Below are 15,677 nucleotides of genomic sequence, written 5' to 3'. Positions count from 1 at the left end.
CTCCCCTTCCTGGCCTTCTCACCAGAGGGTAAAGCTCTAGGTCCCATCATCCCCAGGACAGGCGGTCACTCTGGGTAGGACCTGGGCCAGCCAACAGCTCCCACGTCCACTGACACCGCCTTGAAGGCCAGCTCTGCTGTGCTGGTCACACGACCTCAGAGAAGCCCCACGTGGGATTGGGGGTTGTCCTGTGGTCTTGCTCTGGGCCATTATGAGGATTAAACTAGATTCGAGAATTCTCTAACAGGCCAAGCACAGAGTGCCTAACACAGCCAAACTTAGGTGTCTGTTCTCCTTACGAATGCCAGTGACTGGTCCTCTCCCATGGCCTCGGACCCCCAGGAGCAGGGGACAGAGCTGCAGGCATGTGAAGAACGAGGAACGTGTCTGGAAGGTCGGCACGCCGGCCAGGGCCCTGGCCCCGCCGTCCACCCCACAGTACACCTGCATGCAGCCCGGGGCTGGCCTGTCCCACTGCTCAGTAAGGCCCCGGGGGCTGCGGAGAGAAGCTGGGCCGGGCACTGAGACCTCCCTCCCTCCCTTGCTGTGTGCCCTAGACACGTCCCCCTGCCCCTCACGCCTGTGAGCAGAGGCCCCAGTTTTCCAGCCCACTCTCTGGAACCCCACATTGTGCAGGATGTGAGATGTGTGGCTCCTGCTCCCTTTGTTTTTCTGGAAACAGTGTTGAAAGGGGCCTCAGACGGGCTCCACATCCATAAAGGGTCTGGACACATTTCCTATCCTGGCCATTGTCCCCCACTGCAGCCGGAGACCCCGCATCCTGTTTGTCTCTGCAGCTGCGCCCTTGACCCGAGGCCAGGGGGGTTTCCAGGAGGATGCCAATCGTGCCCAGTGCTCCTCAACTCTGCCAGTGTACCTCAATTCTGCACAGAGCACCCCAATTCTGCACACTGCACCTTGACTCCACAGAATGCACCCCAGCTCTGCAAGCACGTCCCAACTTTCCTTGGATCACACAAGAGCCTTCACAGGAAGAGCACGAGCTTCTAGGTCGGGGGCTTTCCAAACAGGGCCCTCCTGGCTGCGCACGGGGCAGACCCACACGGCCCCGCCTGAGAGAGGCCCATCTGGGGATCCTTCCGAGAGGGCATGTCACCTGCCGGGCCTCGGTTTCCCCCGTTTCAAACAAAGTAGAGCTTAGAGATCTCTAAGTGCCCTCGCAGCTCAGCAGCTCTGAGCTCTGACACGGTTGTAACAAATTCCAGTTGTCACTTGCCAATAAGGTGCTAAATGCAAGCACCCCGATTCCCAGGAACCCCTGGAAAGCAAGTCCTGTCCAAGTCTGGGGTTCTGTGGGGAACCCAACCCCAATTTCAGTCTGTCAAGTGATGACTCGCCTCTGCCCTTTCCCGGATCACAGGGACCAGAGGGGCACCCCGCCTTCCGGGTTCTGCTTATTTTGAATTTTTTGGCTCATGGGGAAACGGCAAGAATTGCGGTCATATAAAGACAAAAGGCGATTTTGAACTTCACGTAATGTCATTCTAGAGCACTTTCAGTTCTCTGGGACGGTGAGGAGCTGTACCCGCACAGAACCTTGGAGCTGGAAAGGTGGCCAGGCCCCCCACGCCACGCTGGGGTCCCCTGCACAGCCTCCCTGGCACGTGCGCCGGCCTCTTGCTGGAGCCCGCACTGCACCTCTAGACAGCTCTGCTCCTGGGGTTCGGAGCCACCCCTGCCCCCAGCGACTGCGGCCCCACCAACCCCTCTCCACCTTCCAGTCCCCACCCACGGGTGGCTCACAGACAAGTGGGGAGACAGACGTGGAGACAGACTGAGATGACCAAGCGCGATCCATGCAGTGACAGAGGGAAGCCTGGGAGGGAAAGGAGAAGAGGGTGAAATCCAGAAAGTCTTCCTGGAGCTGGAGGCTCCCGGGCCGCGTCTTGGAGGAAGAGGGACTAGGCAGGGAGCTAGGTATAAAGGCCTTCCAGGGGACAGGGTCAGCTCAGAAGAGCACTTAAGCCTGGCCTCACCAGGACAACCCTGCTGTGGGTACGCGGCTTGCTAACTCCATTTCCAGGTGACTGCGGACAATGGGAGCCCTGGAGAGGCCCAGGTCACCCTGTTGCCCTGAGGGTTAATCTACAACAGGCCTTAAATGGTGAATCTCAGGAATGCAGGCCGGGAGGGAGGTATATGACCCCTTTCCACTCCACCAGGCTTCTGGTTCTTTCCAACAGTCGTGTGTAGTAGAAACAAGGCCTGCCAGAGCCACATGGCTGATCCCGAAGCAGAGGACGGCAAATGTCTTCTGTAAAGGGCCTGAGGGTAGAGAGCTGGCTTCCAGGCCACCGAGTGGGTCTCTGCCACAGCCCTGCCATCACGGCGTGAAAGCAGACATATTAGCAAATGAGCGAGCCTGGTGAGTGCCAATGAAACCTCACTTACAAACGGGGGCTGGTTTGGGCCTCGGGAGGGGCATGTTAGTGGAGAAGCACCTCAGGACCACCCCACGGATGCAAGAAGGAGTCAGCGCAGAGGTGCCCGGCCACCCTGGAACCGGGACGCACAAAGACCAACACATCGAGGCCGTCTCAGCAGGGAGTGGGCAGAGGTGGGGGTACGTGGGACGGGAAGTAACGCCCAGAGCTGACGGCGTCCAGTGCCTGAAGCAGACTCGGGATACACCACACGAAACCAGTCCTGCCTCCCTTCTCCACTGGTGATGCTGCAGCTACAAACACAGGCCTTTCAACGATGGAGCGTTCCTGGGAACCCACACTAGGAGTATAGGAGATGAGCTCCAAACTCAGACAGGGCACTGGACAGCAAGGTCGCAAAGCAGATTCCTCAGGCTTACAAATGGGGAAACTGAGGCTCAGGAAGAGAAAGCCCCTCACCCAAGGTCTCAAGGTCCTTTCATATTAAAAGTACCAGGGAGGTGGCCCCCAGCCCACGCCCTGCCTGGTGAATGCGCCCACGGCTGACCCGGCTCCTCACCAGGCAGCAGCCCTTGGTCTTTCCTGGTCTCTGATGCCATGTCTGTGAGGACGCAGATGGGACCCAACTTAACGCAGTTTCCTAGAAAGACAAACGGACAAAGACACAGCGGCACATCTCGCAAGGTGCCGCATTCCTGAGCCCCACCCAGGTCTGAGGAGCTGGACACGCGGGCAGAAACCGGCCTGGAGGACGTGAGGGCAGAAATCAGCCTGGAGCTGCCTCTAGGGGTTGATTCCTGTTTGAGAACAGAAACATCCCTGGACAGAGACAGCAGCTGCCAGCCTGGAGCCCGGCTCCCAGCTGGCACTGGACACACGGAACGGGCTAGAACTGTGCCTGTACTCAGCTAGGCTCGGCCTGTGTTTGTTATTTCTGGCCCCGATTAAGGATGAGCAGAGCAGGGCCCCGCAATTTCAGGAACACCTCTTTGCAAAACAAGGATATCGGGGCCAAACAGGCTTTCCTGATGACCGATGGCCACCCCGCCCTGGGTCACAGGCCTGCAGGAAGCGGTCAGCAGTTCCTGCGCCTGGGCCGGGACGAAGATGCCCACCCCCTCTCACCTCGGCCTTGGTCAGTCCGGCTCTGTTGGGGCTGGTGTCGCCCTCAAGCCAGGGGAACTGCTGACTCTGCGGCCCCCGTGGCTCCTTGGTGGCTGGGCCGGCCAGGCGAGCTGGCCAGGTGCCGGGGCAGGTTTATGCCAGGGACTCCTCCAGCAGTGCTCCTTCATCTAGGGCGGTCAGGGAGGCAAGGTGTTTCTACAGACGGAGTTTCAGAAGAGGGGTGCCCCCTCAACACCCCAAATAATGCGCCTCGGGCCCTCAGAGGAAGGTGGTCAGACAGGCGTTCAGGCTATTTTCATAGCCTCCATAGGGAGCAAGGCCAGGGCCAGCATGTCCCACTGTCACCTCTCCCACATAAGACAGGCACGTCCCACCCCCTGGACTGTCTGGCCCCTGAGTCGTGGGGTGACCAGGAGGGCAGAGCAGAGGAGACAGGAGTAGGAGGTCCCAGCCAGGGCGCATGGCGGGGCACACAGCGGGTGCTTCTTGGCTGCCGGTTTCCCTGGCATCCTGGGGAAGTCACCCAGCTTCCAGAGGAGACCCCGGGGACACCTCGATCTGATCGGCCCTCACTCCCCAGAGCCCCGACTTTCCTGAACTGGGGTGTGGGACACCCCCAGAATTCCGGACACACCTGGAGCCCGGTCACCCAGGGGTGGATCTTGGACTGGACTCACGCAAACATTAACCTGGCCCAGCACACGCTGCCTGGAGGCCGCTCGGGGAGCGAGAGTCCCAGCCAGGACCGTCTCCCTGGAAACCAGGCCCAGGTCACTGCAGGCGGGCGGGCCGGGGCCCAGGCCGGAACACGCACAGGCCTCCCCGTCATCCCAGCTGTGCAAGGACGCAGGCGCGGGGACGCTGTCAATCCCCAGCCACTGGCTCAGTTCAGGGGCTGGAGCCCCCAGTTTATTGGCTTGGCTACTCCTCTTCTCTGCTTCCCTCCTGAGAAACCTCCAGAGCGGCTCCCCTGCCGGGTCTATGCCCCCCTTCTCAGCCTCGCCTCAGCCCCACCCCCAGACGCCCCCTCAAGGCAGCAGCACCCTCCACGTTGCTGAATCCAATAGTCACCGCCCGGTCCTCGTCTCACTGGCCTCTCAGCGGCCACTTGTCTGCGCAGCTGACCACACCTACTTCCAGACCCCTCCTCCTGCCCCCATGCTTCCTCCTACCCGCCTCCCCCCGCACCCCCCGCCCTCCATCTACACTCGGCCTCAGGTGTGAGCGCACAGGTCGGGGACTTCTAGAGCCGTCTGCCCACACTGACCACCCAGGGTGGCAACTCCACCTGGGGGTCAAGCCAGCGTTGTGGGGCATTCCTCTCGGTGGAACTGGACGGCTGCCCCCTGCCCACCACCCCCTCGCCTTCCCCCGCATCTCAGGAAATGGCCACTCCCCCCACCCTGCCTCCCAGCCTCCGTCCCTCAGCGCCTGCTGCTTTACTCCCCCCGCTGTGTGCATCCAAGCCCACCCCACACAGTTGGGGTCCTCAGCTCCCTGACCACACGGTGCCCCCCACGCCCCCTGGCATCTGCACATCTCTCTCCCGGGTCCCCTTCTCCTCCAGGCTCTGAAGGCGCCTCCTGTCTGTTTCCCACATGTCTCACTCACCCATTGCCTCCTCCCAAGGACGAGCCAGCCCTTCCCCAGCCCCAAGGCCCTGAGCACATCCACGCTGTAACTAGGGTCTCCCTGTAGGCTGTCACTTGGTTAACAAGGGAGGACCCCACAACTATGAGTCCCTCAAGGGCGCTGATAGGGTGCTCCACAAGCGTTTGTTGAATGACCAACAAACAGGCACCAGCAATGTGGGGAGTGGGCCACCCAAGCCACGCAGGGCCCTGAACAGGAGCCCGAGTGCACAAGATGTGTCTCTCCCTGACATGAGTGACCCGTGCCTCTGACTAGGTGGAGTCGTGTGGGACGCCGACCCCCTTCCCTGCCTGTTTTCCAGTCACTAGGTCTCTTCCTGGCTCTCCAGGGAGACAGCCGGCAGGGGAATCTCTCAGGCTCCAGCCTGGCGGGGGCCCCGTGACCTCTCCCATCCTCCTTTGGTGAGACAGCGCCTGGCGGGGCCCGGCCGCCGCACTCTCTGCCCTCTGACCGGGATGCTGGAGAACAGGGTGAGGGCTGCAGCCCCATCCAGGGTTCCGCTGCGGGCGACGCCCACCCCTGGGCCGCTCACCCCGCCACCATGTTTCACAGGCACGTCTCGGGGGCGTGGTCAGAGCCCCCACCGCTAGGATGCCCTCCCCCCACCCGCTGCAGGATGGGCACATCCCCCTCCTCTCCTTGGCATAACCTTCCTCCTTCACAAAGGACAGCTCCATGGTCCAGGCACCTTGCACACCCACTCCCGTTCACCCCCACGCTGACCCTGCAGTACGTGCCCAGGGGTGACAGGGCGATGAAGAGCGTGGATTCTGGTGCTCTCGTCTCGTTGTCTGCCCAGGCCCAGCTCCCCCCCGGTGTGGAGAAGGGGGTTCCACAAAGGAGAGCAATTATTACCATTATTATTCAATGGGGGCCAGATCAGGGGGCCGGCAGCATTGCCCAGCTCCAAACTTGCTGGCCCTACTCTGTGTCTGGCCCAGTGCCGGGCACCAGGGACGTGGATGAAGCAGACGGCCCACCCTCCAGAGCTCTCAGCCTAGTGGCAACAACAGCCAAGGAAACGATGGAGACAAGACAGCACAGCCAGAGGAACTGTGACGGAGGACAGGCAGAGAGGACAGGGCCACCAGACAGGCCCCGGTCCTGCCTGGAGACAGCCAGGGAGGCTGCCTGGAGGAGGGGCTCTGAGCCAGGGCTTGGCATGTGAAATATATTTCCTGGCTTAAAATATACTCAAAGAGCCTGGAGCATCTTCTGGTGCCAGAAAGTAGGAAGTGGGATGGATAGATAGATAGATAATAGATAGATAGATGATAGATAGATAGGCAGATAGGTGATTAATAGAAAAATAGAAGATAGATAGATGGATAGATAGACTGATAGATGACAGATAGATAGATGGATACATAGATAGACAGACAGATGATAGGCAGATAGATGATAGATACATAGATAATGATAGACAGATAGGCAGATAGACAGATGAGAGAAAGATAGATGGATGGATGAATGGACGGATGCACAGACAGACAGATAGATCCCCACAAAGAGGAGACTATGTCGAAGGGACACCGGGGCCGACTGAACGAGCTCCCAGTGGCCAAAGTAGGAACAATTTGACAACAAAATAAAGCAGTATTAGATTATAACCCAACGTGTAGACCAAACCTCCGTGACGCACACCAGCGTAAACCAGTGAGGAATAACCGCGGAAATGCAGAAGAGACGAGTGCCCGGTGCAGAATCCCAAATGATGGAAGCAGCCGCCCCGCCCCCGGAGGGAGACCCCCCCGCACCCCTCGGGCGGGCTGTGCGCGGTCCGTCCTGCTCAGGAGTACCGAGTGGAGGGAGGGAAAGCGCCGTTTTCCAGGGTGGGAGCCCCACACACACCAGCTCAGCCCAGTGACCAAGGTCAACGCCAGTGATAGGTCGTGTCCATAGCACGTGCCCTCGGTGTGATACGAGGAGACAGGCACTTAACCTCTGCGGTCTTCCTCCCAAAACCCGTAACCCCAGTGTCACCCCGAGAAAAACGTCAGACAAACACAGACTGAGTGTAAGGGGGGTGGGGGAGGGCGGCAGGGAGACGAGGGAGGGCATTAACTCTGCTGAGAAGTCATGGAGAGCTTCCTGGAGGCGACGATGTTTGAACAGGGCCTTGAAGGATGGGCAGGTATCAGAGAGGGCAAGGGAGGTTCAGGCAGAAGGCTCAGCGCAGGCAAAGGAGCAGAGGGTAGGGTGTGGGGGGAGCCACGGCGAGAGGGTCTGCACCGCCAGCCCCCGGCCCTCCCTTACCAGAAAGGAGAAGGAACGTGGCCCACGGAGGGGGCCGCGTGACAGGACGGGGTGACAGAGCTCACCAGGGCACCAACGTTTGGCCAAAAGTGACCAAGGAAGACAGAGCACTCCAGGCTGGGGGCCCCGGTGACCAGAGCTCAGGACCCAGGCCGCAGGTGGTGGGCTCTGTGCAGCTGACCAGGCTTCTGCCAAAGTCGACCCCCACCCCAGCCTATCTCCGGGTTTTATTTTACTTTTTTGAGGAAGATTAGCCCTGAGCTAACTACTGCCAATCCTCCTCTTTTTGCTGAGGAAGACTGGCCCTGAGCTAACATCCGTGCCCATCTTCCTCTACTTTATAGGTGGGACGCCTGCCACAGCATGGCGTGATAAGCGGTGCCATGTCCGTACCTGGGATCCAAACCGGCGAACCCCGGGACGCCAAGAAGCGGAACGTGCAAACTTAACCGCTGTGCCACCAGGTCGGCCCCCCATCTCTGGGTTTTAGATTCTGATCATGAACCACTGGGACAAGCAGGCGGGGTCTGGGGGGTGGCTGTGAGCACGGCATGGACAGAGGGAGAGGTCTCAGGATCTCCTCAGCTGGGCCTCTGCCTCTGGGTCTCCCATCATTGCCGGCCCCACCAGCTGGTCAGGGAAAACAGGGAGCTGTCCACACATCACCAAACCCAGCCGTGCCACACGGGAAGGGCCCTGCTCGGGCTGCCCCCAGGCCTGGAATGCCTTCTTTCCTCATTGGCAAACTCTTATGCATCCTTCCAACCCTGCTCGGCCATCACTTCCTCTGGGAGCCCTCCTGGATTGCTCCCACTTCTGGGAGAGGTTGGGGGAGGAGGGGAGGGAACTGCTTCTTCTTTTGCTCTGGGCCTCACTTGGGCCCCGCTGACCCTCTCCCAGATGCCCCTCACTGTACCTCCCAGGCTTTCCGGCCCCTTCGTCAGAGCCAGCACTGCGCAGACAGGAGCTCTGCCCAATAACCTGGTGCCTGGCACATGGCGGGTGCCCAGCCGACATCCCATTCACTTGCCCCGATTCCAGATTGGTCTCTTGCTAACAGGGTGATTGTTGTCCCTCTCTCAGCCTCACTCACCCCGCCCACGAGATGGGACAACAGTCTCGTCCACAGGATAGTGCCGAGGTTTCAAACGAGGGCGTAGGTGCACATGGCTGGTTCAAGAGACTTGTTTGGGGGCTGGCCCAGTGGCACAGTGGTTAAGTTTGTGCGCTCTGCTTTGGCAGCCCAGGGTTCACAGGTTCAGATCCCAGGTGTGGGCCTACACCGCTCATCAAGCCACGCTGTGGCAGCACCCCACATACAAAATAGAGGAAGATGGGCACAGATGTTAGCTCAGGGCCAATCTTCCTCACCAAAAAAAAAAGGAGACAGAGAGACTTGCTTGGGATGCTGTGTTCAGACCAATCCGAGGGCAGGTTACCAACCGCGTGCTGATCCCGCACTGTGCTCACCCTCTGACCGGAGCCCCACCTCTGGGAATTCACTGCACAGACGCTGGCCAGCCTCTGAGATGGCAGGGCCACAAGGTGCAAATGGCTTTTATAGCAGCAACACCTTGGGAGTCACCCAGGTGTCAAACACATCACACTCCATCCGTGCGCCAAATGGCACGCAGCTGTGACAAAGGATAAGGACGTCCCTGCCCGCAAGCAGGCAGAGATCTCTGAGACACGTTAAGGGGGAAAAGCAAGACGCAGAGGGATCCGCGTGTTGTGCCACCTTCCGTGTTATGAGAGGTGAGGATGCCTTCGCGTCTGGTTTCCTTCGCGAGAAGAGGCTGCGGCAGGATACATAAATTCACAGCAGTGCGGGCTGAGTAGGTGTGGCACGGGGCCTGGTCAGGCTGGGGAGACGCTCCTTTGCCACACCGCGACGGTGGATACACGACACTCCCCACTTGTCAAAAGACGTTAAACTCTACAGCACAGAGCTCGAAACTTAGTGTATGCAAAGAAAACAATTGTAGTGGGACGGAATCCCAGGGTGGAGGCCGGTGTGCCAAACAGAGCGCTGCATTACAAAGGCTTGACAGCCGCGCTGAAGCACAGGGACACGGCCGCCCTCTGAGGTCCTGGTGATGAGCTGGGCCTGCAGTAGCCGCTCACAGGCACTGGGCTCTAGCTGACCACCTTGCTCCCCAGGGGGCAGGGCTCTCAAATTCTCACACTTCTGTATGTGTATTGAAGAGCTGAAACGTGAAAAATTGAGTGAGTGGGTGGTGATGGTGAAAGCCAGTTTTCTCACCGTTGGCGTGGAAGTCACAGCAAACTTAGTGGAAGAAGCTGGAGTGACCCATGTGGTGATGGATTAGAGTTGGTGACACAGTGTGAATTCACGTGTCAGTTAATACAGATACACATGGTACATATGGAAGTACTGGTTAGAGATGTCTCTCTACGTGAGTTAATACACATATGTACTAACTTAAGGATGTGTGTATATACATGGGTATAGATACGTGTATACACACGGGTGAGTGTCCTTATAGATACGTGCATATGCACAGGTGAGTATATTTATATTTATAGATACATGTATAGACACGGTTAGTATACTTATACTTACAAATACATGTATATACATGGGTTAGTATACTTATACTTACAGATAAGTGTATACACACAGGTAAGTATATTTATAGATATGTGTATACACAAGGGTTAGGTTAGTATACTTATAGATACGTGTATACACTCAGGTGAGCATACTTATAGATATGTGTATACACACGGGTGAATACACTTATAGATACGTGTATATACAGGGTGAGTATATTTATAGATACATGTATATACACGGGTTAGGTTAGTATACTTATAGATACGTGTATACACACGGGTGAGTGTCCTTATAGACACGTGTATACACATGGGTGAGTGTACTTGTAGATACGTGTATGTACATGAGTGAGTATACTTATGTGCATATACACAGGTTAGCATCCATATATATGTCTCAATGCTCTGCCAGCCGAGAAGTCCTAAAAGAAAAGCCACCCAGGTAGCAACAAGCACACCCAGAGCACAGACAGGTTCGGTTTCTAAGCCCATTCTCCAACCAAAGGGGCCAAGACTCCTGGAGGAACGCCTGAGTCTGGGACCGAGCCAGGAAATGCACAAGATGAGCCTGGCGCGTGGTGCCAGAACAGTGAGGCGGTGAATGAGTGAAGGAATGAATGAAATCCCACCATGATGGGTCATGTCAAAGGGACACAGGGGCAAGAGAGAGAGCTCCCAAGGGCCAAAGCTGGAGCAATTTGAGCAGCAAAATTAATTAGTACTGGATTAATTACTATTATATTAGTATTAGACCTAAGTGCAAAATAAACACCCGTGAGTCTAACATATAAATAAACGATTGGGTAAATAAACAAATGGGGAGCAGACGCACGCCCCGTGCAGGAGAATTCCCGATAATGTGTGTGGACGCCCCACCCTCCACGAGGGGAGCCCCCACTCCTCAGGGCTGGGCTGTGCGACGGGACCTCCTCCCAGGGGACCATGTGGGAGGGGGAGAGAGAGGAACTTTCCAGTGGAGACGCCTGGCCAGCACCACCTCAGCCAGGGGACAAGGTCAACATCACGGTGAGGGGTCATGTGGACGGCAGGTGCCCTTGACGCGACGGGGGAGAAGACATTCACCTCTGCGGTCCTCCTCAGAGAACCAGGACCTCAATCCAGTCACGAGAACATCAGACGGACCCCAACTGAGGGACGCTCCACAAAACACCTGAGGGGGATTCCTCAGAAAACGCCAAGGTCACGAAAAACCAGGAGAGGCTGAGAAACTGTCACCAGCCAAGGGGCCTGAGGAGGCTGAACGTAACGTGGTGTCCTGGACGGGCGCTGGGGACAGAAAAAGGCACTGGGTGAAAAGGTGACGTCTGAATGAAGCGTGGACCTGACTTAGCGAGAACGGCTCAACATCAGCTCACCAGCTGTGGCGAGTGTCCGGCGGGCAGGCCAGGGGTTGGTGATGGGCCATGGGAGGGGGCTGTGAGAACTCTCTACACCATCTTGGCAGCTGTTTTGTAAACAGAGACCTGGTCTAAAGAATCAAGTGTGTCAAAGTCCTCAGCAAGGCGGCACATACTGAGGTGTGCGCAGAGGGAACCAGCATTGTCCAGAGACACCAAGGGCACAGCGCGCACCGTGCGGGACCCAGGCCTGGAGCTGTCTGCCCCGGGCGATGTCCCTGTGCATGTGCTGTGTGGTCTTGGGCCAGCCCCGGGACCTCTCTGTGCCACGCCTCCCTTAGCTGTGCAGACAGGATGCCTGGGGCAGAACCCGGCTCTCCTTACTGCACCCGAAGCACCTGGGGAACCCCAGGGGACGGAGGCAGGGCCCCTCCAGTTCCAGCTGCTGCCTGTCAGTGATCTGGGGCAAGTTTTGCCCCCTTGAGCCCCCTGTCCCCTCTGCAAATTGAGGAAGAGGACGGTCCCACCACAGGTCACCTGAGAATCTCATAAACAAAACTGCCTGGGGCTGCCCCTGAGGGAGAGGGAGGGAGGGTCACCAGCTCACTGAGGCGTGGAGAAACTGAGGCTCAAGGAGGTGCAGCGGGCCGCCCGGGGCCACAGAGCTGCCCCCTCACCCCGGCGCAGCCTGTGCGAAGTCCACTGTGAGTGTCCTAGAAGCACGGGGGCAGAGCACTCCTCCACCCTCCACGTCAGGCCCCGGGCGCCCTCCTCACTGCCACCTCCCCATGCAAAACCCACCCTCAGGCCCTCCCCCAGGGAAGGAGGGGTCGTCCCCTGGGCTGTGGCACTGGGAGCACTGGAGACAAGGGAAGGCCCCAGCCCAGGACTCCTGCTCCTCTGCAGGGTCATCGGCACCCACCGCAGCTGTGACCACGTGTGGACGCCCGGCCCCCAACACAAGCACTCCCACCTTGCAAACAGGGAAACTGAGGCTCAGAGGGGCGGAGTCACTTGCTCGCAGGCTCTCAGCCAGGATCAGAACCCGGGGGACCAGGGCCTCCTGGGCCTGGGCCCTCAGGAGGCCCCGGACGGCGGGGAGGTGCCCCCACCTCACAAGTCCCACCCTGACAATATCTGGCTCCGCCAGTCCAGCGCTCGGCCTTTCCCAGACGTGGGGACGCCAGCCTGGCGCTTCCTCGGCCCCCGGAATCTCAGCCTGCAGTGGGGCTCACTCGCCCACTCTCTGGAGGGCTGATTTAGGGGTGGACCCCCTCACACACACCCTTTCGTGGCCCCAGCTGTCAGGTGACCCTGAGCGCAGGGCTGGGGCTGCGGCGTGGGGGCGGCTCCTCTGGGCACACCTGGCCCCGTGGTCTGGAACTTACCCTGCTGGGGGCAGACGCTGCCAAGGAAGGGAAGGAGTGGGGGAGGGAGGCCCCCCAGGCCCCTCACCTGCCACCGTCGTTCCTGTCCCCCGCCCCTCCGGAGGCTTCCCACCGTGGCGCCTGGCCAGGGCAGGAAGGCGCACATTCTCAGCCCGCCCGGCCCTCCAGGCTCCAATCAGGTGGCCTGAGTAGCCGGCCCGGGCATTGGCTGCGCCTGTGTGGCCCGCCCCGACCCGGGAAGGGGCCGGCCTCCTCATGACCTTCCCCTCCTTATCGGCCATCGGAAGTGTCAGCAATCCCAGAGCTGCATTCCCGATCGGGGCGGGACGAAAAACAGAAGCCTGGCTCCCAGACCCGGCCTGGGGCTTTGGGGACGCTGAGGGACAAGTGCCACCTCCCTGGACCCCGTGCCTTGGAGAGGAGGGCAGCTGGGCCCTTGACAGGTGCTAGGGCCACCCCTTAGCTGAGCTGAAGAGAACTCACCACTCTGATGGAGCCTGGCTCCTGTAGCTGGGCCTCGAGGGCAGCTGGTGGGGAGTTTGGCAAGCACTTATTGAGCGCCTACTGTGTGCTGGACCCAGTGTGAGGCCAGCAGGGGGTCCAAGAAGGTGGGCAGGGTCTCTCGTGATTGTCCAAAGACTGGTTCCCAAATTTGCTCATGATCAGTCATCTGAGGCATCCTTAAATTTCAGATTGTCCACTCCAGACCCATGGTGTCAGGATCTCCTGGAGCAGGGTCCAGAAATCTGGATTTTTAACAAGTTCCCAAGTAATCCTTGTCACCGGGTGAGTCTGAGCTCCCCATCCCAAATGGCGCTTCTGCTCTCGGATGTTCAGACAGGTGGGCAGGGTCACCTGAGGCCCGTGACAGTCACTGCCTCCCCTGCCCCTCCGCACACCCCGGAACCACACGGCTGACTGTGTGACTTCAGGCAAGTTTCTTAACCTCTCTGTGCCTCCCTTTCCTTATCTTTGAAACAGAAGAACAGTAGATACTTGGCCTACCTCTTCTGTGTTTGTGAGGAATAAACAAGTTGGTAAGAGTTGAGGGTTCAGAACAATGCCCTACACACACACACACACACACACACACACACACACACGGCCCAGATGTGTCTTGTCATTAGGCACCCTGCTGATCCTGACTCTAAGCCATAACCCCAGGGTGACTCGTGCTGTCTTGGGGGGAGAGCTGGCTCAGGGGGGAGGCAGGAAATGCTATCCACTCTGTTCTCCGTATTTATGAGGAATGAATGAATTAGGGACGAAATGTCTGACATTTTTCTTTGCTTTTAACGATGAGAGCACAAATACGCTGCCCTGCTGGCTGATCTCTGGTCACGGTTGGCCATGGAATCCCTGGCACGGTCCCTCTAGTCCAGAGACCTGGGCCATCTTTCCACAAACCCTCCTGAGCTTGCCAGGTGTCTGGCGCTGTCCCAGGACCCGGGGTCCTGCAGGGGGACGGCCTGGTCTTTGGAGCCCACGTCCCTGTGAGGGTGACTGCTCTCGCCCTGCCGCTGTGGGCCTTAAGGACTTCTGAATTCGTTTTCAACAATTAAAAGGGTAGAGGTTTCACAATAAACCCAGACGTCTGCTGTTCCGGAAAGTCCAGGGAGCCTGGCCATGCAGGGCAGCATCCCACCCGGCCCACTTGGTAGGAGCTGAGGGCCTGCTGCCCCTTCATGGAGGCGAGCTCTCCAAGGCCCACAGCCACACTGGGGGCGCCGCTGGTTCACTAGCTGGTGCCCTGTAAGGACTGAGCTGTGACCCACTTGGCCTAGTTGGAGCCCAGCAGCCAAGCCCTGGTGGCTCAGTCCCCAGCAACCTGCCCAGAGTCCTGGAATGTCTGGGGGGCCCCAGGCTCTCAGATTCTGCCTCACCTCCGGCCTGCCCTAATGGTGGCTTCCAGGGGAGTATGCCGGTCACTAGACCAAGTGAGGCCAGGCCTGGGCCTTAGAAATGGCCAAGTCCTGGGCCTCTCTCCTCCAGGGGTCCTCTCGCAGGTGGAGGGCCTGCAGCCGGCCGGGCTCCGGGCTCAGCCTTGCCCTGAGACCTTCGATTTCCAGGGCTTCAGCTGCCCGGCCAGGTCTGCAGAGTGTCCCTGTTTCCAGGTGTGGAGACCGAGTTCCCAAGCCGCCAGCAGCTTGGACAGAATCGCACCCTGAGTCCCCGAGCCGGGGTCCACTGCGGGATTTCCCACCACCAAAGTCTCGGAGTCTAGAAGCTCTCTTGTGCTGGAGATTCGGTCCTCTGCCCTCCCCAAGCCCGGCACAGCCTCTCATGGTGCCGAGCTGTGTCAGGGGCCCCGTATTTTTAATCCCGGTGCCGTTGCAGACAAGACACACCTCTCTCTGGGCCTCAGTTTCCTCATTGGAACACAGGAAGTGTCTGGGCCGATCTCGCCTTGGGACGGGCGCTATGGAGCCCAGAATTCACTTACAAACAAATCATCTGGTCCTAAATGTATTGTCCTAAACTTATTGTCTCATCTTTTAAAGACCATTTAAAAAATCTTGCTTAAAAAGACGTAAAGCCAAGTGTCCCTTCCTTCCACCAGCCATGACCCTAAAGGCCTGGCCAGGCCGTCCCGCCCCATCAACCCTGAGAGGGAGCATGACCTGACTGGGGCTGTCCAGTCCTCCACGGCCGCAGGAGGTCCCTGTGTGTTGGGCCCAGACCCCGCGGCCAGGGAGCAAATGTCCATGGGAATGGGCGGTGCTGGTCTGTTTCCTTCTGGGATAAGCGGAACCGGGGCAAAGAAAGGCTGCGACCCGCTTGGAAGGGGATGGGTGTGACCCCACTAGGGGCAATCACAGCTTCGGGCTTGAACGGGAGGTCAGGCGCCGCCCCACGGCGAGCAGACTGGGGCTGGGTTCTCCTGACAAGGTCACAGGGGCCGACCTCGCCACACC

At 58.8% G+C, this 15,677-nt stretch overlaps 1 protein-coding gene across 3 annotated transcripts in view; it reads right to left on the bottom strand.

The window, feature by feature from the left end:
- The window catches only part of SH3TC1 (SH3 domain and tetratricopeptide repeats 1), a 59,212-nt gene extending 46,245 nt beyond the window's left edge, over window positions 1–12,967 (bottom strand). The window contains exon 1 of one of the 3 annotated variants that reach the window (XM_023638431.2): window positions 12,830–12,967. In XM_023638431.2, coding sequence (XP_023494199.2) covers window positions 12,830–12,907 — 78 coding nt within the window. In that variant the 5' untranslated portion in view covers window positions 12,908–12,967. Of the gene's footprint in view, window positions 1–12,762 lie in introns of all 3 variants that reach the window. The other 2 variants (XM_023638429.2, XM_070262803.1) reach the window with 2 other exon arrangements.
- Window positions 12,968–15,677: the final 2,710 nt, after the last annotated feature.

This window comes from Equus caballus, chromosome 3, assembly GCF_041296265.1.
Source record: "Equus caballus isolate H_3958 breed thoroughbred chromosome 3, TB-T2T, whole genome shotgun sequence".
Taxonomy (NCBI): Eukaryota; Metazoa; Chordata; class Mammalia; order Perissodactyla; family Equidae; genus Equus; species Equus caballus.
Note: the sequence above shows the minus strand (reverse complement) of the source record. Positions and strands in the feature narration are given on the sequence as shown.